General features: G+C 46.7%; 1 protein-coding gene across 1 annotated transcript in view; it reads right to left on the bottom strand.

The window, feature by feature from the left end:
• Positions 1 to 21,268, bottom strand: part of si:ch73-138n13.1 — a 39,376-nt gene extending 18,108 nt beyond the window's left edge. Inside the window, exons 1-6 of the mRNA XM_041862404.2 lie at positions 20,248 to 21,268; positions 19,920 to 20,115; positions 19,721 to 19,811; positions 17,947 to 18,597; positions 15,518 to 16,789; positions 13,153 to 13,278 (exon numbers count right to left, since the gene is read on the bottom strand). Coding sequence (XP_041718338.2) covers positions 13,153 to 13,278; positions 15,518 to 16,789; positions 17,947 to 18,597; positions 19,721 to 19,811; positions 19,920 to 20,115; positions 20,248 to 21,268 — 3,357 coding nt within the window. The remainder of the gene's footprint in view (positions 1 to 13,152; positions 13,279 to 15,517; positions 16,790 to 17,946; positions 18,598 to 19,720; positions 19,812 to 19,919; positions 20,116 to 20,247) is intronic.
• Positions 21,269 to 21,702: the final 434 nt, after the last annotated feature.

Consider the following 21,702-nt stretch of genomic DNA (forward strand, 5'->3'; position numbering starts at 1 on the left):
CTTTCAGGAAGAAAGAAGGTCAGGGAGAACAGTGAGAAACTCCCTCCATCTGAGAAAGCACAGTAGCCCCTCCTCTCCAGGTTTAACAGCCCTAAATATGATGCATCTTTACATCACAGCATAGGCTTGTTTTCAAATCCACACCGTGATCTTTCTCCATGCCAAATCTGGCTTTAGCTGTCAAACAAGTATTAGAGTTACAGTTACAACCATTGGTTTGAACATGCTGGTCACATGACAAGATACCTCAGGAAAATGGGTGGGCTGGGCTTGGGGTCAATTAAACAGGCAGGCTAATCCAGCTACATGCTTAGGCCTTTCAAACAGACTAGGTTGGGTCAGTGTTCGAGTACAGCTACGTTTATCGACGCGAGGCCTTTATTGAGAAAAAGAGGAGTAACAATAGCAACAAAGTAAAGAGACGTCAAGTCATGTCTTGTCTGAGGCAGGAATGATTTATAATATGTCAAAAAACAGTCACACTTCATAACCCCTTTATAATATCATGAATTTCAGCCCTACAGGTCTGTACACATATCTAATTCACAGGACTAAGCATGTACCATTCATTAAGAAAATCTCTTGTAATCTAAATTCCTTGAACACCTACCATATCCACAGTGTACGTGGTTGAACTTTAGCACACCCAAACACACCCTCACTTAGTGTTTGCCACTCCTGAGGCTACCCTGTTACCTGTCAACCAAACAAAAGCAGCAAGACAGAGAGGGTTAAGAAATAACATGGACTGGCTGACTATTAGTGCTGCTGAAAGCCCTTCAGTATTGACAGTGTGAGGGTGTAGGCTCTGCTATCAACAACCCACTTGATACAAGGACAGAGCAGGCCTGCCAGGCACCTTATCTGGTAAATAGGTTTCTTTCTGGCTGTGATTTTGACTCAGTCGTAGTGAAGCTGACTTTTCCTTAATAACGTTAGCCTTTGCCAGCCCCCTCCGACACCCCGCTTGTGGACAGGAAGGGTGCGTCAAGGGAAACGACAGAACAATGAGCGGATGAATGGAAGGAGAGAGGAGAGAAAGGGCTGATTACCAAGGGAGATTGACTGACAATCTGACATGTGGCTGAGGAAGTTGAGGCGGCCTTGGAAAGTTAGACCTACCAGACATCACGGCTCTGAATAATAACAGCCTGCCATGATTACACCATCACAGTCATCGACATGACCTGAGAGACCTTTCAATCAATCATGAAAATGTAGGCTAGTTAATTATAACATCCACTCTCTTATTTTAATCCAAAATTAAAATAAGGGTCGATGTGCTGAAAATATGATATAGCCTACATTGTCCAGGAGACAAATGACAATTATCGCCTACGCTCACATGACTGTGTCTTGCTGACTGTACCTTAGAACGAGCTACAATAAGACATGAAATTACAGGAGCTGATCTCTTTGAATTACTTTAAAGCTAGGGTAGAAACTATGGTGGACAATGAAGTGGGGTGCTTTCAATGTTTTGACCCCTAAATGCACCACACCTCTACAAAGCATCTTGCCTGCTCAATGTGTAAATTCATGTTGCTAAACTGTAGTGTTTTATGTTGTAAATGTGCCTTTGCATGAAACTTTATGTGCTGGTAATTTGGCCAGGTCTCTCTTAAAAAACGGGAATTTTTAATCTCAATGAGACTAACCCGGTAAAATAAAACTGAAGGCCTAGTGAGTTGGATATGTTATGAATCTATTTCCTTAGTGCAAACTGGAAAACAACAGCTAATCTCTGTCATACATAATGGCCATTCACACATCTCTATGAATGAGGAAGTGCTGTGCAGCTCTGACACATTTAACATATGGTCCTGCTGCCTGGAAGAAGACAACAGAGCAGGCCGGTTAGTTAGTGCAGGTACAATGAACCCAACACGAACATAACAGAACAATCATCACACCTGCCCCAGCCCCACTCTCCTGCTCCAACTCCTCTAGGTCGGAATGTGGAACAGTAAACACTCATCATGGACAGGACAGGTCAATGACAACCCTCTGCAGCTATCCTAACATGACTACAGATCTCAAGAGCACTTATCCCCTGTCAACAACAGAGCAGCACCCCAGACACATTTTACATAGCTACCAAAACACTGACCTCTGATGGAGAACTGAAAAGGACATGGTTAGGGTATTTTGTTCAGTCATTATTACATAAGTGTAATGTACAGACAAAGGCTCAGCAATGTACAAGTGTTTGCTAAGAATGCAGAGCACAACAGAATTTCAGTAAAACCTGACTGACTTGGCTTAATAACTTAAAGGGATACTTCGTGATTTTGGCAATGAGGCCCTTTATCTACTTTCCCAATGTCAGATGAACTCGTGGATACCATTTTTATGTCTCCGCATGCAGTTGAAAGAAGTTGCTAACTATCGCTAGTGTAATTGCTAACTAGCGTTAGCATAATGACTGGAAGTCTATGGTATCTGCTAGCATTGGATCTAGTTAGCATTGGATCGCAAACTACCTCTAACTTCCTTCATACTTGACAAAGAGAAACAAAAATGGTACCCACAAGTTCATCTGACTCTTTCATTGCCAAAATCCTGATGTATCCCTTTAAGACCAGTGGGCCTGGCTGATCCAGGCTGCAGGTTAGAGGACTGGGTCCAGAGGGAGAGGTGGTGGGTTCAGGTCAGCTGGGTCAGCCTGAGGGAGAACAGGGCCTATTAGAGGGATCTGGATGATCCACCAGCTGACTCTCAGGTACTGTACGGACAACTAACACAGGCTCCAGCTAAAAAGGACACACGTACACACAAAAACCAGACAGAGAGAATTAATCGGTAAAGGGCTGCCGTGTCTGTGGGGTTTTGTTTATGCGTTGCATTCAGCAACTGATTTAGACGTGAGAGTCCAGGTGTGTGGACTTTCTGGGCATTAGATGATGTGGAGGGGCGGGAAGAAACAGCATTTAAAAAAAGCATTTTAGTCGTTTACCAGGTGCTCTTATCCAGAGCGACTTACAGTAGTGAGTGCATACATTTTCATACTTTTTGTACTGGTCCCCCGTGAGAATCGAACCCACAACCCTGGTGTTGCAAGCGCCATGCTCTACCAACTGAGCCAAACAGGACCCTTCAGGACTGGAGTTGTACATGTGCACCATCCATCCAAGCAGCCCCACCTCCACCCACCGGTCCTTTCAGTAGGTAGACCACCCCAACCCCTCTCCCACCATCCTCGCTACCGCTCCATTAGCTGGTTGGCCCCTGTCCACCTCTTTCTCCCCACATCTCACTGGCCTCAGTGCTCTGACCATTCATCACATCCTCTCTCCTTACAGGCAGTACACACTGGTTCTCCTGTTCAATGACACACAAACAAGCTAGACCTAATCTGTAAATCTAGCATAAAATGCAATCAAACTGTATCATGACTAACAGCTCAAAATAACATCCTCCTCATCATCATCTCACACCCAGACCTCATTGTCCAAGGAAAGACACCACCCCCCCCAACTGACCTACAATGTCATTACACACCTACTGCAACTGCATGGCATCCATATACAGTGAGGGAAAAAAGTATTTGATCCCCTGCTGATTTTGTATGTTTGCCCACTGACAAAGAAATGATCAGTCTATAATTTTTATGGTAGGTTTATTTGAACAGTGAGAGACAGAATAACAACAAAAAAATCCAGAAAAACGCATGTCAAAAATGTTATAAATTGATTTGCATTTTAATGAGGGAAATAAGTATTTGACCCCCTCTCAATCAGAAAGATTTCTGGCTCCCACGTGTCTTTTATACAGGTAACGAGCTGAGATTAGGAGCACACTCTTAAAGGGAGTGCTCCTAATCTCAGTTTGTTACCTGTATAAAAGACTCCTGTCTACAGAAGCAATCAATCAGATTCCAAACTCTCCATCATGGCCAAGACCAAAGAGCTCTCCAAGGATGTCAGGGACAAGATTGTAGACCTACACAAGGCTGGAATGGGCTACAAGACCATCGCCCAGCAGCTTGGTGAGAAGGTGACAACAGTTGGTGCGATTATTCGCAAATGGAAGAAACACAAAAGACTTGTCAATCTCCCTCGGCCTGGGGCTCCATGCAAGATCTCACCTCGTGGAGTTGCAATGATCATGAGAACATTGAGGAATCAGCCCAGAACTACACGGGAGGATCTTGTCAATGATCTCAAGGCAGCTGGGACCATAGTCACCAAGAAAACAATTGGTAACACACTACGCCGTGAAGGACTGAAATCTTGCAGCGCCCGCAAGGTCCCCCTGCTCAAGAAAGCACATATACAGGGCCGTCTGAAGTTTGCCAATGAACATCTGAATGATTCAGAGGAGAACTGGGTGAAAGTGTTGTGGTCAGATGAGACCAAAATCAAGCTCTTTGGCATCAACTCAACTCGCCGTGTTTGGAGGAGGAGGAATGCTGCCTATGACCCCAAGAACACCATCCCCACCGTCAAACATGGAGGTGGAAACATTATGCTTTGGGGGTGTTTTTCTGCTAAGGGGACAGGACAACTTCACCGCATCAAAGGGACGATGGACGGGGCCATGTACCGTCAAATCTTGGGTGAGAACCTCCTTCCCTCAGCCAGGGCATTGAAAATGGGTTGTGGATGGGTATTCCAGCATGACAATGACCCAAAACACACGGCCAAGGCAACAAAGGAGTGGCTCAAGAAGAAGCACATTAAGGTCCTGGAGTGGCCTAGCCAGTCTCCAGACCTTAATCCCATAGAAAATATGTGGAGGGAGCTGAAGGTTCGAGTTGCCAAACGTCAGCCTCGAAACCTTAATGACTTGGAGAAGATCTGCAAAGAGCAGTGGTACAAAATCCCTCCTGAGATGTGTGCAAACCTGGTGGCCAACTACAAGAAACGTTTCCCTCATTAAAATGCAAATCAATTTCAAAAAATTTTGACATGCGATTTGACAAGCGACATCGATTTTTTTGTTGTTATTCTGTCTCTCACTGTTCAAATAAACCTACCATTAAAATTAGACTGATCATGTCTTTGTCAGTGAGCAAACGTACAAAATCAGCAGGGGATCAAATACTTTTTTCTCTCACTGTATAGTCTTTATCCAAACATGGATTCCAGTACTGTTGTTGACTGCTATATACACAAACTACAGTAGCCCTTGACACTCGTACTTGTATACGGGTTGAAAATGGCCTAAATTGGAATGCAGTGGCTGTACAGTAACATGCTATAAAATGACATCAAAGCTCAGGCTCTCCGCTTCAGAGCGCTGTATGGGTTTTGACTGACAGACGTTCTGAACTTGAGCACAGCGCGACAAGAAGTTGCCCCCATCCCTTCCACTAATTGGGCACATTTTGCAACATTTTTGTTGTCGAGTGAGGGAAATGCTGTAAATTAAGAGGACTCAGTGTATTTTGAAAGATGAGACATTGAGGATTATAATAAATACTGCTTTGTCATACAAGCAAGCCAAACACCTGTGAGTCCAAATGCCCACTTCACATTTCCATATCATAAAACTCATGTAATATACCGTGTCAACGTTTATGATCACTATGTTTGATGTACAGTTATAAGATGACATGGCGTCATTCCCTGGGTTGTCCTAAACAGAATGAGCCTGTTTGTCTATTGGGAAGAAAATTTGCCGCGGAACACGCACCTGAATGCGCTCATGACTCCTTTCTGTGCGCACCAAAATTACAATCTGTTTCTCTGAATTGCCTTGTGAAAGCTTAACACTAAGATCATATTTTATAACTTAGCTAGTCATGTTGGCAATAGAATAAACTTTCAAATGATGCCCACCTGACCCAGATTGCGATTTATAATGGTCCGTTTTTGGATTGCGTAAACAACAGTAATTGTGTAAAGGTGGGGATGCAGGGTTGTGTTCCAAACAAAACAACTACAAGTGTGCTTGCTCTAGTTCCTCAACAGCACAGCTAGGAGAGCTCTAAAATGCACCTTATAGATGAAGACTCTTCTTTGAGCCATAAAAGTGCATTGAAGTTACTTAGGAACTGTGCACACTTCGGAGAGGTGTGTGGCCACTTGGAGACCCCAGTTAGTCCTCTCACTCAAACCCTTGTCATTTTTTTGTCTTATGTTGCACCTACCCCACATTTTCCAGGAAAAATCTTATGTTACTGAATGCATCCAGAGTATTTTAAGATTCCGTTATCAACAAATACTGCGAAAAGTACATTAAATGTAAAATGCACATAAAATCAACAGTGTAATGTTTGGATTCAGTCTCGTATCAGGTGAACTGTTGTGTCCTCAACATTGGTCTAATAATTGTCCCATAATCTTCAAACTGTTCCCTTTCAATTGATAACATGCTTATGCATATGATTTTCATATTTCTTCAGTAAGAAACATTTCAATTTAGCCCTATCGATATAGGCCAATTCCCAAGAGTGTAAAGGGTTAAAAGGGGGGTGGGGGGGAGAAACCCAACTCCAGCCCACAGTAAGCTATGACCTAAGGAGCCAGTGACACTGCTGCTGGAGTGGGCGCTATGGTGCACACATACAGACAAAGGTTAGTGTTATGTCAAAGATGGTATCAGAGGAGGAGATAGAGAGAGACACTAGCAGATGAGGCGCATATGGGGGTGAGCAGTGAACAAAAGCAGAACATTCAGGAACTATCAGGATCAGAGAGAGAAATCCCATGGCAACATAAATAGACAAAGACATGAAACACACAAATAGAGAAGGCGTGTTTGAGGTGCTTGGAAGTTTGAGGTGCTTGGAATGTGTAATGACTGACGGAAGGACAGTTGGTGGTAAGAGGGATTGATGAGGGGGAGTGAGTGTAAACAAAGTGTGTGTGTCTTACTGCGGTGGGGGTGTTGGGGGTGCTGCTCCCAGGGCGCCTGCGTAGGGAGAGGCGCTGCTGGCTGCGTAGCGAGAACCTGCGGAAAGAGTCCCGGCTGCGAGAGGCCAGAGAACGTAACGAGTTGGCCCTCTTGAAGCCACCAGGGCTGTCCTCAGCCCCCCTGCCCCCACGTTCCACCGCACTGGACACAACGCTGAGCGCCCCCTGCAGGGAGCGGCGTACGTTCCCCATCCAACCAGACACCTGGGACTGGGCCACTGACAGCTTGTCCCCCAGGTACTCCATCTCAGTTTAGATCAGATCACTGAAGGACCAACGTCGCAGAATGAAGTCTGGACAGAGCGCTCAGTCAGACGGAGGTCCAGTAGCAGTCCAGTGTGTTAATGTGGTCGAGGGAGAATCCTTGAGCCAGGTAGAGCTCCAGGTCCAGAGCTGGTGTCCTGGATACTGCTGAGGTGCGTAGCTAGGTCAATGCTGCAGTAGCTGGGCTGTTTGTAAGGGATAGCACAGCCAGTCAGACGCCCTAGTGTCTCCAAAAACATGCAGCACTTGGCTCCGGCTACAGGCTCCAGTCCAGCTACACTGTCCCACGGTGCCTCTCAGTGAGCCTCTGTGTTGTTGAGTCCCACTGGAGCTGTCATGGCTCCATTTCAGTCCATCATCGGCAGCAATGGCCCTAGAATCTGGGGCTAAGGTGAACTCTATTTAAGCTTTCTGTTGTTCTGCAAGATGCCTATTTCCATACAGTTATACAGAAGGGCAAGACCATGTAGCGGGGAACCCAAAAGGGTATATAAGGCCGTTCTACAGATAACCCCAGCTGGTAGAGACTCCGGTGTGACGATGTGATCACAGCAGATCTACTACTGCACCGTCTGCAAACAGGTTATTCACAGCCACATACTGATGGTCACACCAAGTAGCAGCAACAACAAAAAATCTCACACACATACCCCTCACACATCAAACCTAACAGCGGGATCCCGAAGCCGTCGCTGCTGCCGTCGCTCTGACGTCCGGAATCACAGAGGAACACAATCCATAAATCTACCTCTCCATAGTGTCCACGCTGCTGTCGTCATCCTGGTGGAAAACTTTACAGGAAAACAACAGTCCAGGAGAGAACAGCTGGTGTCAGGCAGACTGAGGGAGAGCTGTACTCATTCCTATTCCCGCTGAGTACCCAGCACACCAACAGCAGAGCAGCGCCGTGGATATAGAAGCACAAACAGGAGAGGAGATTGTGATGCTAAAGTTGAACCCAGAAGAGACAAAACGAGACCAGCGCCCTCTCCTTGCCTTCCTCTTCCCCTGCAAGTATGGGCAGGTAGAGGACTAATGCGTCAGTCTCTTGCTCCTAGTCCCCAGCACTACAGGACTCACGCTCAAGGAGAAACCTTGGGAACAAAGTGAGGGAGGGGAGAGAGGAGGCAGGGATAGAGAGAGGGGAGAAGAGAGGGAGGAGGAGGAGAGAGGAGCAAGAGAAGGGAGGAGGGGAGAGAGGAGCAGGGATAGAGGAGGAGATAGAGGGAGGGAGGAGGGGATAGAGAGAGGGAGGGAGGAGGGGATAGAGAGAGGAGGGAGGAGGGGATAGAGGGAGGGAGGAGGGGATAGAGAGAGGGAGGGAGGAGGGGATAGAGAGAGGGAGGGAGGAGGGGATAGAGGGAGGGAGGGAGGGAGGGAGGAGGAGCGGATAGAGGGAGGGAGGAGGGGATAGAGGGAGGGAGGAGGGGATAGAGGGAGGGCCCGGATTTGCAGTGCAGGAGGGTGATATATGTTCTGCAGTGCTCCGTCTCTCTTGCCTGTTTCTGCTTGCAGTGCAAGAGAGAATTCTCACAGGCATAGTCAGCACTTGGCACAGGGCGGAGGGGGTGGGAAGAAAAGACAGGAGGGATGGGGAATGTGTGTGATAGTGATAGGAACTAAGAGATGTTTATGTTGTTGAGCCTATACCTTCAAATAGATAGAGAACGCATGCCTGAGAGAAAGAGAGAAGGGATGAGACAGGTGTGGCTGTGTGTGAGAGTTGGGATTGTGGTTGTCTGTCAGCAGCACACAGTGAGCTCATGGCTAAAGAGAGGAATCACGACAGTGTGTCAGAGAATTTGCCTAACAAATGGCTCTCTGACTCATGCAAACTGCATGTCAGGTCAGAGAACTCTCTCCTTTCCCCTTTCAGAACTCCACCGTACCTACCAGAGTCATCTCTCTGAGTTAAGCCTTAGTGAGTAAGTAAGATACTCTATAACTTACTGAGGTTATGTTGGATACTGTGGTGTTTGTGGTCCTCTGTAGCTCAATTGGCATGGCGCTTGTAACGCCAGGGTAGTGGGTTTGATCCCCGGGACCACCCATACGTAAAAATGTATGCACACATTACTGTAAGTCGCTTTGGATAAAAGCATCTGCTAAATGGCATATTATTATTATTATTATTATTATTATTATTATTATAAGACAACCGTGGCACCTCAAACTGTGCCCCCTAGTGGGCGTCTGGAGAATAGTTCTGAGGAACATTGATCTAAAACCCTCCTGGAATCATTCTATAGCTAGAAATCACAGTTCTTGCCACAAACATACAGACTCAAGTTTCATCAACACCAACTGACTATGGAGAAAATGGTTTTACTAAAGGAAAATAACTAATAAGAAATGTCCAGCAAAACATATGACTCAAATACGCATCACCCAGTGTTTTAATGATGAAGTCACACTTGAAGCACAACCAGCCACGGTGACAAAGCATATATGGGGCTATTATAACTTGCTTCGTTCAAACATATAATAGCCAGTAGCCACACATTCCTAGCTATACGAAGGCCCTCAAGTCACCTCTAATGAGAGTCCACAAAGGGAAGCAGACCTAATGTCTTCAGTTCTGTCTGTTCTAGTCTGTCCTCTCCCTTGCTCCCAATACACTTACATATTGCAATATTATTTTGGATGATATATCGATACCTTGACTCCAAGTATCGTTTTTTTGTTTGCTAGCTAGGGTTAGCTAGTGCTAGTCGACTCTACCTGTGCCAAAACGCTGGTATTTTTCATCCTATAGCTTGTTCCCCCCATCTTCTTTTTAAATAGTGAGCCAACATGTTTTCAGCACTTTTATTTCCATGACTGATCAAAACTCATTTTCTCATTCTGTCTCTTGTCTCTCTGCAGCAGACATATAGTGAGCAATATGTTTGGAACATCAAATCGCAATAAAATCGCAGTATCGAATCGCAATAGATATATCGGCACCTAAGTATCATGATAATATCATATTGTGAGGTCCTTGTCAATTCATAGCCCTACTTGCTTCCTTGCTCTGATTTAACGATCTCCCATCACTTACCCACAGCCAGTGTAGAGGCCTCAGACAGCACAACAGCCTCATGTAGTACACCATGTCTCTGAACCTGGCGACCATCTCCGTCTTTACCTCTCCCCTCTCTTCTCTTCCTCTGCCCTCTCTAACCATGCCATTAGTAATGATGTAATCATACCACTGTGATCTCATGAGAGATATACATACATTTCCCATAGTTCCATAGTGCACTCTCACACTAGGCTTAACCTCCATACTGATACAGAAAAACACTATCACAACAGAAAGCGACATCGAGTCATTAACACGTGCTGATAGAAAAGGAATTCCCCATCTATAATGCATCTCCTTGTTCCCCCAAACAGAAATTATATAACTTGTGGGAAAAGGTGTAGGTGTTATGTCAATAATTCATTCTAGACCAGGTATTTCACACTTGTGTCTCCAGTTGCTCTACACAATTAAAGACTAGAATCCCTGCAGGGTTTCCACTGGGAAAATGTGCTGCCGGACATTTGACTGGCAGCATTTTAATTTACAGGACATTTGAGAAATGTATCGGACCCATATGCATTGGGTGCATAACCTGATTAGGGTGTCCACCCACGGTGGTCAGAATGACAGAAATCACATGTAGATTATGATAACTCATATTAACAGAACATGCAACGATGTGAGGTCCTTCTTACCTAATTCTGATGCGCACTTTGAAGATGTTAGAATAACTGTCCACATTTACTTTCCCTCAGCCAACAAGACGAGTAACGAACAGCAAAATCATTAACCTATGTCAATCTACTATCCCCCACAGTAGAAAAGTTTACCTTTTCTCTTGCTCAGCTTGTGGAGAAAGAAATAGCCTATTCCAAACTGACTCTGGGACAGTTATGGGATGATAGATCCCAAATTCATCCAACCAGTAGGCTACATTTAAACAAAATAACGTTAAAAAACAATGAACCTGATACAACAGATCCGAACATTTAGCTTAAAATGTTGATAAACTATTATTTCTTAACATTATTAGCACAGCAATGTGCACAAGGCAGTAGTCTAGGCTACTCCTGAAGGTTTGTTCCATAACGCTATTAGTTGGAAAACACTTGTCAAAAGCACACCGCATGCGAGCGGTTTCATGTGAGAGATGAAAATATCCATTAGAAAGAGGGGAGATCTAATATGCAACAACTAGCATGGGGCTGCTTGCTAATATGACTAGGATTGTGCCTTTGGCTACTGAGCAATGAAAGAAAGCGTATATAAAATAATTGCCTCCACGGATATGGTCTGATTTTGGCTAGGCTACTTTGAAGCAAGGTAAGACATGACTCATAATATGTAGTAAAACGTTCAGGTTTTAAACAATTAAGTATGTTTTCAAAATGCATACTGCCTCCAGCTCATTGCAAAGTGCTGCGTGATGCGCTGATGAAGCCTGCCTTCCGTTGCCTATGAATTTGCTGTTTGGGATGATGTAGCAGCAGTTCTCGCACTGTCTGACAGATTATCCGCTCAAAGGCTCTGTATGCGTGTGATAAATAAGATACATAACAAATATACTGTACACACGCCCCAATTTAATTCCACTAAATAATGCAAATGAACCTATAGACCAATAAGCATGACCAGTCAAATGTATTTCCATCGGCTGGTATTTCCATCAATGAATAGGCTAAAAAGCATTATTTCGCAACTGGGATTTTTTCTTCTTCTGCTCCCGGTGGCATTTCTTTTAATAATAATAAAATAACAATTTGCCAAACGCCGGCTATTACCGGTTAAAGGAAAGCCTGAATCCGTGGTAATTGCAGCACCACTCAGGCTCTCAACATATTGTATTACACACCAACCACAGACCAGCAGGTGGTGACAGAAACACACAGAAACTCATCATGGAGTAACACAGTGACGGCTCATTGGAGGAGGGCAGCCCACTGCTGCAGCACAGCCTTGCTTTATCAAATCAAAGCTGCATTTTTTTCCGTTCAATTTCTTCTGATCTAATGAATGTATTGGTATGGTATGCTTATAAACATTTCACTTTCGGCCATTTACACTTGGGCCGATGTAAACGTGTAGCTGGCATTTGCTTAGTCTCTGGATGGAATCCTTTGTAGCACAGGCTGATATGTAGACAGGTGCTTAAAGATGCACTATGCAGAAATCGCTCCGCCATTTCCTGGTTGCTAAAATTCTAATAGTTCGCCTAATGTCAGTTTACAAAACAAGCAAGTATAGTGTAGAGAATCATTGTACCATCCATCTACACCGCTGTGAAATATATTTTCTATAACCAAAGATATTGTATTTTCAGCTATTTGAAGATGGTGTACAAAACCGAAAGTAAAAGGAAAAACTAAACTTAAATGGGAAGCATAGAAATAGCGCACATAGAACAGATCTACCGCTTCTTAGACTTGCTTTCAATAATAATGACAGATCTATAACTCACATTTCTATGTGAATTTTGTGGTGTCACCCAAAAAGTTACATATTGTAGCTTTAAAATAAAAGGAATATCAATATCACTATGGCCAATTTCACAGCAGAGCCTTTCTTCAGCTATGCAAACAGGGTGGTGTCAAAGTGAGCAGCATATGTACTTATTAACTCTTTGACTAATCACAATCCTGAATTACAGGCCTGAGAACATATTTGGCCTCAATTTCTCTGCTTTGTTTGGTAAAAGAGGGTGGAGATGAGTGAGAGAGAAAGACCATGCCTTTCACATTACTCATCAACTCATTACTCCCAGTGCTCCGCATAGCACTCAACTCTCCCAGTGAACTAACTGCATTCCTACTCCACCCTACTGTAACACAACATTACATTATATTTTTTCCAAATAATGATTAAACATAGAACCGATGGGGCTCCAATTGTTACCATGTTGAAGCAGTGTAATTTCACTGTAGCAAAAGCTCATTTCTGAAACACGTCTAGCTTTGAGTCAGAAATTAGGTGATTTGTGTGTGTTTATACCCTTGTGCATGGAAATCGAGCATCATGACTCACCCAGCTCTGTTGGCCCCTCTCTCTATGTGCACTCCTGCTCCTCATCCTGGACAGGGTCCCCTCCACAGCACTCTCAGACGGGGCCGATCGACGGGACACACTGCGGGACCTCATCCGGTTCAGCTCCTAAAACACAGGGATAGTAGAATTAAATCGAATGTTTACACGAAAGCACTTGTACTAGTTGAATTCCCATAGGTAAAAAGAGAGATGTCGCATAGAGCTTACTTCATATTTTATTATTTTAGTGCATTAGGAGAATAACACACACACACCGATGTTTTGGCTTTTGCCTTCAGTGCGCAGGTTCAAATCTTACAATCAGGAACAACTTTTCTAGGGAACACAGGTGAGCACCGTTCAGGTGCTTCTAATCAGTGTAGTTGGTCATCTGCCAATCAGGGATGGCTTCTCTGGTCTACCTGTATACATGTTACAATCACACAAAACATACAGAATTATAGGATATGTGGCCAAAGGTATGTGGACACCTGCTCGTCGAACATCTCATTCCAAAATCATGTGCATTAATATGGAGTTTGTCCCCCTTTACTGCTATAACAGCCTCCACTCTTCTGGGAAGGCTTTCCACTAGATGTTGTAACATTGCTGCGGGGACTTCCTTCCATTCAGCCACAAGGTCAGGCATTGTTGTTGGGTGATTAGGTCTGGCTTGCAGTCGGCGTTGCAATTAATCCCAAAGGTGTTCGATGGGGTTGAGGTCAGGGCTCTGTGCAGGCCAGTCAAGTTCTTCCACATGCTGTTGCCACAAAGTTAGAAGCACAGAATAGTCTAGAATGTCATTGTATGCTATAGCATTAAGATTTCCCTTCAGCCCCAGACCATTATTCCTCCTCCACCAAACTTTACAGTTGGCACTATGCATTTGGGCAGGTAGCGTTTTCCTGGCATCCGCTAAACCCAGATTCGTCCATCGGACTGCCAGCGACTGAAGCGTGATTCATCACTCCAAAGAACGGGTTTCCACTGCTCCAGAGTCCAATGGAGGCGAGCTTTACACCACTCCAGCCGACCTTGGCATTGCGCATGGCGATCTTAAGCTTGTGTGCGGCTGCTCGGCCATGAAAACCCATTTCATGAAGCTCCCGAAGAACAGTTCTTGAGCTGACATTGCTTCCAGAGGCAGTTTGGAAGTCAGTAGTGTTGCAACCGAGGACAGACGATTTTTAAACGTTACGCGCTTCAGCACTCGGTGGTCCCGTTCTGTGAGCTTGTTTGGCCTACTACTTCGCGGCTGAGTCGTTGTTGCTCCTAGACGTTTCCACTTCACAATAACAGCACTTACAGTTGACCGGGGCAGCTCTATCAGGGCAGAAATTTGACAAACTGACTTGTTGGAAAGGTGGCATCCTATGACGGTGCCACGTTGAAAGTCACTGAGCTCTTCAGTAAGGACATTCTACTGCCAATGTTTGTCAATGGAGATTGCATGGTTGTGTGCTCGATTTTATACACCTGTCAGCAATAGGTGTAGCTGAAATAGCCAAATCCACTAATTCGAAGGGGTGTCCACATACAGGCGTGAACCGTTCAATAATCAATTTAATTGCCTTAGGTGTCTGCTTACTTGGGTATACCTTATTTCAATTTATGAGATAGCTTGCCACAAAGGACACCAGGCTGTTCATAAATATGTGGGGCTAACTCATAAAGTACACCTAAGGCAATTGATTATTGAACGGTTCACCCCTGATACTCCCAATTGCCTTCTGTGCCCGCTCCCATATCTTACAATTCTGTACTTTCTTTGTGATTGTAACATGTATACAGGTCAGGGCTCTCCAACCCTGTTCCTGGAGAGCTACCGTCCTGTAGGTTGTCACTCCAACCCTAATCTAGCGCAACTGATTCTAATAATTAGCTGGTTGATAAGCTGAATCAGGTTATTTACAACTGGGGTTGGAGTGACAACCTACAGTAGGGTAGCTTTCCAGGAACAGGGTTGGAGAGCCCTGATATAGGTAGATGAGAGAAGCCATCCCTGATTGGCAGATGACTAACCTGATTAGAAGCAAAAGTTGTTCCTGATTGTAAGATTTTAACCTATACCCTGAAGAAGGCGAAAGCTGAAATGTCTGAGTATGTTATTCTCCTAATGCAGTAAAACAATATAAATCAAAAAATGAGTAAGTAAGCTCTATGCTATGTATTTTTTGAGTGCGGACCCATCACTCTTTTTTACCTATCTGGATCAGCGGGTTTTACGCACCAAACTAATTTTTGGGAGAGCGCGATGGTCCTTTTTTGATTAGTCATTATTAGCGGTTGAATTCACTGAATTTTGTGCTCTGTAGATGCCATTCACTCATATAGCCTAGGTCTCTCTATAAGATACTTTTCTTACCTGGGAGCCCTGAGATCTCCTCTGTCCTCTGGCCTCTACCATGTGCCCCTGGGGCTCAGAGTCCTGGGGGAACCAGGCCTGCTCCATGGGGGACCCAAGGCTGTGGGGCTCTCTCCTGGGGAAAGATGGTTCACTGGGCATACCAGACCAGCGTCTCTCTGGGACCAGGATGGGGGCCGTGACCCTGTCCAACTGCCTGTGGAGGAGCTGCTCCAGGCTGGGTTTATTGGCAGGCTTCCTGGGTGGCTCTGGTCCAGCCATGGGCCTATCCACTGATTCCTCATCGATGCCTAGCCTTTGCTCCCACAGCTCCTGCTGAGAGGGGGCCCACACTGGGCTGGGTCGCCCAACTGCACCCACCCTACGGCTACCTTCCCTCTCTGGAGTGTGGGATCTCACCCCACTACCTGGGTCTGAGCCCTTGATGCCAGCGATAGGGAACACCTCTCTAGTGGGCGAGGGCTGCATCTGGGTCTGGGACCTGAATGAGTCTATGTCCAGGATGCCAGGCCTGTAGTGGTCTTCTGCTCGGGGAGAGGGCTGCTTCCATCGGACACCAGGGGAGTGGGAACTGCCTCTGGAGTGCTGGTCACCCAGAGACACAGAGTCTAGATCCAGCACTTTAGGTCTGAGAGGTAAGGAGTCCAGCACCCCCCTCTCCTGGTTCTCTCTCCTCTGTCTCTCCTCCTGTTGTCTAGCTACCGGTCTCATCTTCTCCTGCTCCTCTTTCTCCATCTTCTCCCTCAGTCTCTGCTTTTCAAGCTCATGAAGATGTTGTCTCTCTCGCTCATTCTGTTTCTGTTTCTCAATCAGTTGTCTTCTCTCCAGGTCTGTTATTCTCTCCAATGCCTCTACCCTCTGTCTCTCCCTCTGGTTTTCCAACTCCTGTCTCTTAAAGTCAAACTGTTTCTGTCTCTGCCTCTCCAACTCTCTCTGTCTTTGTATTTCCAGATCACGCTGCCCTTTTCTCCCCAACTCTTTTTGTCTCTCCCTCTCCAACTCCCTCTGTCTGTCTACCTCCTGTTGTATTGCTTGTTGTCTCATCTTCTCCTGCTCCTCTTTCTCCATCTTCTCTCTCAGTCTCTGCTTTTCAAGCTCCAGAAGCTGTTGTCTCTCTCTCTCAGCCTGCTTCTGTTTTTCAAACCTAAACAGTTGCCTTCTCTCCATTTCTTTTATTCTCTCCAACTCTTCAACCCTCTGTCTCTCTAAGTCTAACTGTTTCTGCCTCTCCTTTTCAAACTCTTTCTGTCTCTCCAGCTCTCTCTGTCTCTCCCTCTCCAGCTCTCGCTGTCTCTCCCTCTCCAGCTCTCTCTGTCTCTCCCTCTCCAGCTCTCGCTGTCTCTCCCTCTCCAGCTCTCTCTGTCTCTCCCTCTCCAGCTCTCTGTCTCTCCCTCTCCAGCTCTCTCTGTCTCTCCCTCTCCAGCTCTCTCTGTCTCTCCCTCTCCAGCTCTCGCTGTCTCTCCCTCTCCAGCTCTCTCTGTCTCTCCCTCTCCAGCTCTCGCTGTCTCTCCCTCTCCAGCTCTCGCTGTCTCTCCCTCTCCAGCTCTCGCTGTCTCTCCCTCTCCAGCTCTCTCTGTCTCTCCAGCTCTCTCCCTCTCCAGCTCTCTCTGTCTCTCCCTCTCCAGCTCTCGCTGTCTCTCCCTCTCCAGCTCTCTCTGTCTCTCCCTCTCCAGCTCTCTCTGTCTCTCCCTCTCCAGCTCTCGCTGTCTCTCCCTCTCCAGGTCTCTCCGTCTCTCCTTTTCCAACTCATTTTGTCTCTCCCTTTCTAATTCTCTCTGCTTCTCCATCTTTCTCTTTCTTGCATATTCTAACTGTTTCTGTCTCTCCATTTCCAGCTGTCTCTGTTTCTCCCTCTCAACCTCCTTTCTCTCCCTCTGCTGTTCTTTCTCCCTCTCCAATTCTCTTACTTTCTCAAGGTCTACTTGTTTCTGTTTTTCTATTTCCATCTCCTCCATCCCGGTCTGTCTGTCCCATGCCATTCCTCTCTCCCTTTCCTGGGTTTGCTTCCTTTCCATCAGTTCCTCTTCTTGTTCTTGACCTTGGGGGATTTTCCCAAAAGCTTTGCCTAGAGAGGGGTTCCTTTGTACCTTCCCTTGAGAACCCCATTGTCCAGACATCACAGAGAAATCGTCAAAGGGCACTTCCATGTCCCCTCTCCCTGTTCCCTCATCCCCATGGGATATGACTTCCTGGATCTGACCAGTCAGAGCAAAGTAGGTGGCCCTGGGTTTGGGTGGCTGCTCATCTGCCTCCAGCATTTTCAACCGCTTCGGTGCTGCCACTTCCTCTCTCTCCCTGTCCTGCTCTCTCGGCTTCTCCCTCTCTACATCTATTTGCATCCTCCTCTCTGCTTCCCTCTGCCTCTCCTCCTCCTCCCTTCTCTCCCTCTCCATTTGTCTCTCCTTTTCCATTTCCCTTCCTTTCTCTACCTCTGCCCCCCTATCCACCTCAGCGGTATTCCACTTCTGCAGAGCTCCAACCCTCAGGTAGCATGGTCCCTGTTCATGTTGGGAGGCTGGTGCTCCCCTCTGAGCCGAACTGAGGTCTCCTTGGACCTGAGCAGATATCTCCTCCACTGGCTCAGCCCTAGCTGGCCTGTTCCCCTCAGAACGCCTGGAACGGAGGGTCATGGCCTTGTCTTCCAGCTGAGCCGAGGGGAGACTCTCACTAACGGCTCTCCTCTCTCCCACCGCCTGCACCGTGTCGAACAAGTGCTCCACACGGAGCGGGCTGGAGGGGGACACAGGCTCGCGGTAGGGGGAGGTGACCAGGCTGCCGCCGTTCTCCCCATCCCCCAGTTTGAGAGAGACACTTCTCTTTGGACAGTTCTTTGTGATGCTCTGCGCCCTGTCCTCCTCCATCACGCTGTGTCTCTCCACCACGTTCTCAAACAGGGCTGCTCGCACAGTCTGCACCCCACTGCTCGGGTGGCTCTCCTGGGCCTCAATCTCCATCCCCCGCCATGCCGCAGTCCTTCCAGCTGAGGGGTCGGAAGAGGCCTGGGTGGGCTGCTCTTTGGACCCTCTGGTGTCTTCATCCACCTTTCTTTGGTCACTGAAGATGAAGACTGAGTCCTGCCCCTAGAATTAAGTAATTCAAAGAGTTTGGCTAAGTTTATTCAGATTCTGCATGATCATCATGAACTTAGTATTATTTGCAGAGAGTATTATATAATGACAGAGAAAAAGAGAGGGTGATACAAAGACAAGTGATTGAGTGAGGCAACTGTGTCTGGGCAGAAAGGGGATCCCACTCCTCTTTGTTGGGCCCATAAAAGTGGGTGTGGTGCTGAGGTGGTAATCAAAGCCTCACTGTGTTGACCTTTTCCCAGTGATTCACTCTCAGCATGTTTCATGACACACAGAGAACCACCAGAGATGACTAATGCGCTGGCTTTGATTTCAAAGCTCTTTGTACCTTTGTGGCACTGACGTTCTCTTCACTTCTATGCTCCAAGACAAAGACTGATTCAGAGAAAAATATTGTGCAAATCAGAATTTTCCCAGGAATATAGTCCTTATAATGGATATTTTGCTTAGGCCTTTTAGGCTTATAGGGGCAAACACAGAAACTACTATATATTAATTACATTAAATGTCAGAAACCTAAACTAGTTCTTTTTCAATTAAAATAAATAAATAAATATACTGTATTCGAAAAGCCTTAACTAAGTTAATGCCATCTTTAAATGTTGCTCATCAAACAAAGTGACTGTAAAACAAGACAAAATGTATGCACTCACTAACTGTAAGTGGCTCTGGATAAGAGCGTCTGCTAAATGACTAGAGTGTAAATGTAAGATGGGGCACATACAGTACAAGCACTCACAAGTCCCCCAGTGGTGTTACAGAGGCACTTCACTTCTTAACTCAATCAAGATCATTTAACTGGTTGGTTGATTCAATTTATACATCAACGCATCTCTGATCATTTGCTTTCAGGGCAGTAAACTCTACTTGGATTAGGCAATAGTAAGTCTGGAATCGCTCTCATTCTATATCTACAGCAAAATAGACAACATTACTTTGTTCACTGAGGACCAAGGATTTAACTGTAACCTCATTGTTTGCCTATTAAAGACAGCAGTGTTTCCACTGGGTTTGCCTGGTAGGCACAGGAGTTAGAGAAATTCTCACAAGGCTCACTGCAATCCTTCACCAAATCACCTATGTTAATCTAAGCAAATTCCACAACCTCTCTTACCCTCCTTTGAGGATCAGTGTCACTCCCATGGCGGTCTGTCGCCTCACTGGGGGAGGGACTGCCGAGGTCTGTGGACTTCTCAGAGCCAAACCTGATGAAGAGAAACACACATATCCCACAAGACCGGTAATGACAATGGGAGAGTCATAAAAGGACTGAGACAAAAACAGGCAGACTGAAGGTGGTGAGGAGCTCCTACCTTTTGGTCAGGTCAGGGGGCAGAGGGCGGGGCTTGAACGGTGGTTTAACAGCTGGGGTCTGAGCAGGTGGCGTAACAGTATCTATTGTTAGCTTCTTGATTCGCTGTTTAACACCACCCAGTGGTACATCTACCTCTGGGACTGGCTGCACTGGAGAGTGAGGCTCCAGTCCTTGAGCAGCAACACAGAGAGGAACTACAGGAGAGGAAGAAGAGGAGGAATCAAGCAAGAGACTGATCCGTCTCTTAATGCTTCCTCCACCCTTTCCCTCATCCTTCACTTCCTCTTTTTTCTTCTCGCTCCCTCGTGCTAGGGCTGAAGGCTTACTGTCTGGGGCCGGTGGTGTAACAGTGGTCCCCTCTGCTTCCTTCTCCCTCCTCCGTAGCAGTGCCCCCTCCTCTGGAGTGTTTTCCTTGCTGCCGGTCTTGGCAGGATGGCCGCGGTGCAGCGACAGGCCAATGGACTCAAACTTGGAGGTGAGGTCGGCTGAAAGGGGCCGTCTCCCTACCCAGCGATCAGCTGGGGTGGACGACTCCAGCTGAGTGGGAGAGGGCAGGAAGATGGCCGACACAGGTCTGGGTCTGGAGCCTGTAGACTGGGGTCGGAGTTGGACTGTGACCTCTGGCCCTTCATCCCCCTTCCTCTCCTCCCCCTCTAGCCCTATCTGACGGAGGAAGCCCATTGACTTGGCTCTGGTCAGAGAGGCTCCTCCAGCTCTGATACTGGATGCTGTTTTGCCACATTCCTTCTCCTGTTTGGTGGATCCGGACCATTCTGCTGAAGGGGGTTTCTTAGGGCCTTGTGAGTGGGACAAGCCTGCCGCAGCTGGCTTCTGACGCCCCACCGGTTGGGAAGGAGTTTGTTTGCTGGGGTCCCCAAGGGTTAGAGGGGTGGGTTTGAAGGGCTGGGCTACAGACCTGGTGGTTTGTCCCATGCTCAACTTGGGAGAGGGTTTGTAGGAGGTAGGAACAGGACGGCTGTGGTTGGTCGACACTGGCCTGTGTTTGCTGGTGACATTCGGCTGCTGAGGTTTTGGACCACTGGGAGGGTCAGGTTTGTAAGAAGTAAGGCGAGTGGGCTCTGGTCGGGGCTTGGTATTAGGCTTAGGAGCAAGTATGGGCCGGATGGTGGGGGTTTTCTCCACAGCGAAAGGTTTGGGAGTGAGCCGTGGTTTGGGTGCAGGGACAGGCTTACTGGGCTCTGGAGTGATGATGAGGGAGCCCTGGGTGTTGGAGGGGCCCTCTGTTAGGCTCTTGTTGCTGGAGTCAGCCAGAGGGCTGAGGTGCAGTCGCCCCCCTACACCCGTCCTTCCCACCTCCCCAGTCTGTACCTCCACTTGTGCAGCCATCCTTGTGATAAACGCCTAAAGAGGAATGTACAAATATCTATCAGCAACCTTGGCCATTAACTGTACTTCTAGCAGTAAAACCATAAACCAAGTTCAATAAATAATCTATACTACTCAGTGAGTCCTACTGCCACTTCTCTCTCTGATGAAATGCAATGACTGTACTAGGACTGGTGCCTTTAAAATCAGGAACATGGGAGAACCAAGGCAGACTTTACTTCCACTATCTGGGCATTACTCTGGACTTTACCTTGGGAGGCGTCATGCACACAGATGTGGCTGGCTGCTCTAGAAGCAGATGTGCTGTTAAAACAGAGGCCATTCATCAGTATGGCAGGCCTCAGCCAGGGGGAGAGAGAGAGATCCATCTCCTCTGGAGGGTTCAGTTCATTGGCAGCATAGCTAGCGAACCTCTGACTACTTCTACAGGTGAG

This window comes from Coregonus clupeaformis, chromosome 18 (assembly GCF_020615455.1).
Source record: "Coregonus clupeaformis isolate EN_2021a chromosome 18, ASM2061545v1, whole genome shotgun sequence".
Lineage (NCBI taxonomy): Eukaryota > Metazoa > Chordata > Actinopteri > Salmoniformes > Salmonidae > Coregonus > Coregonus clupeaformis.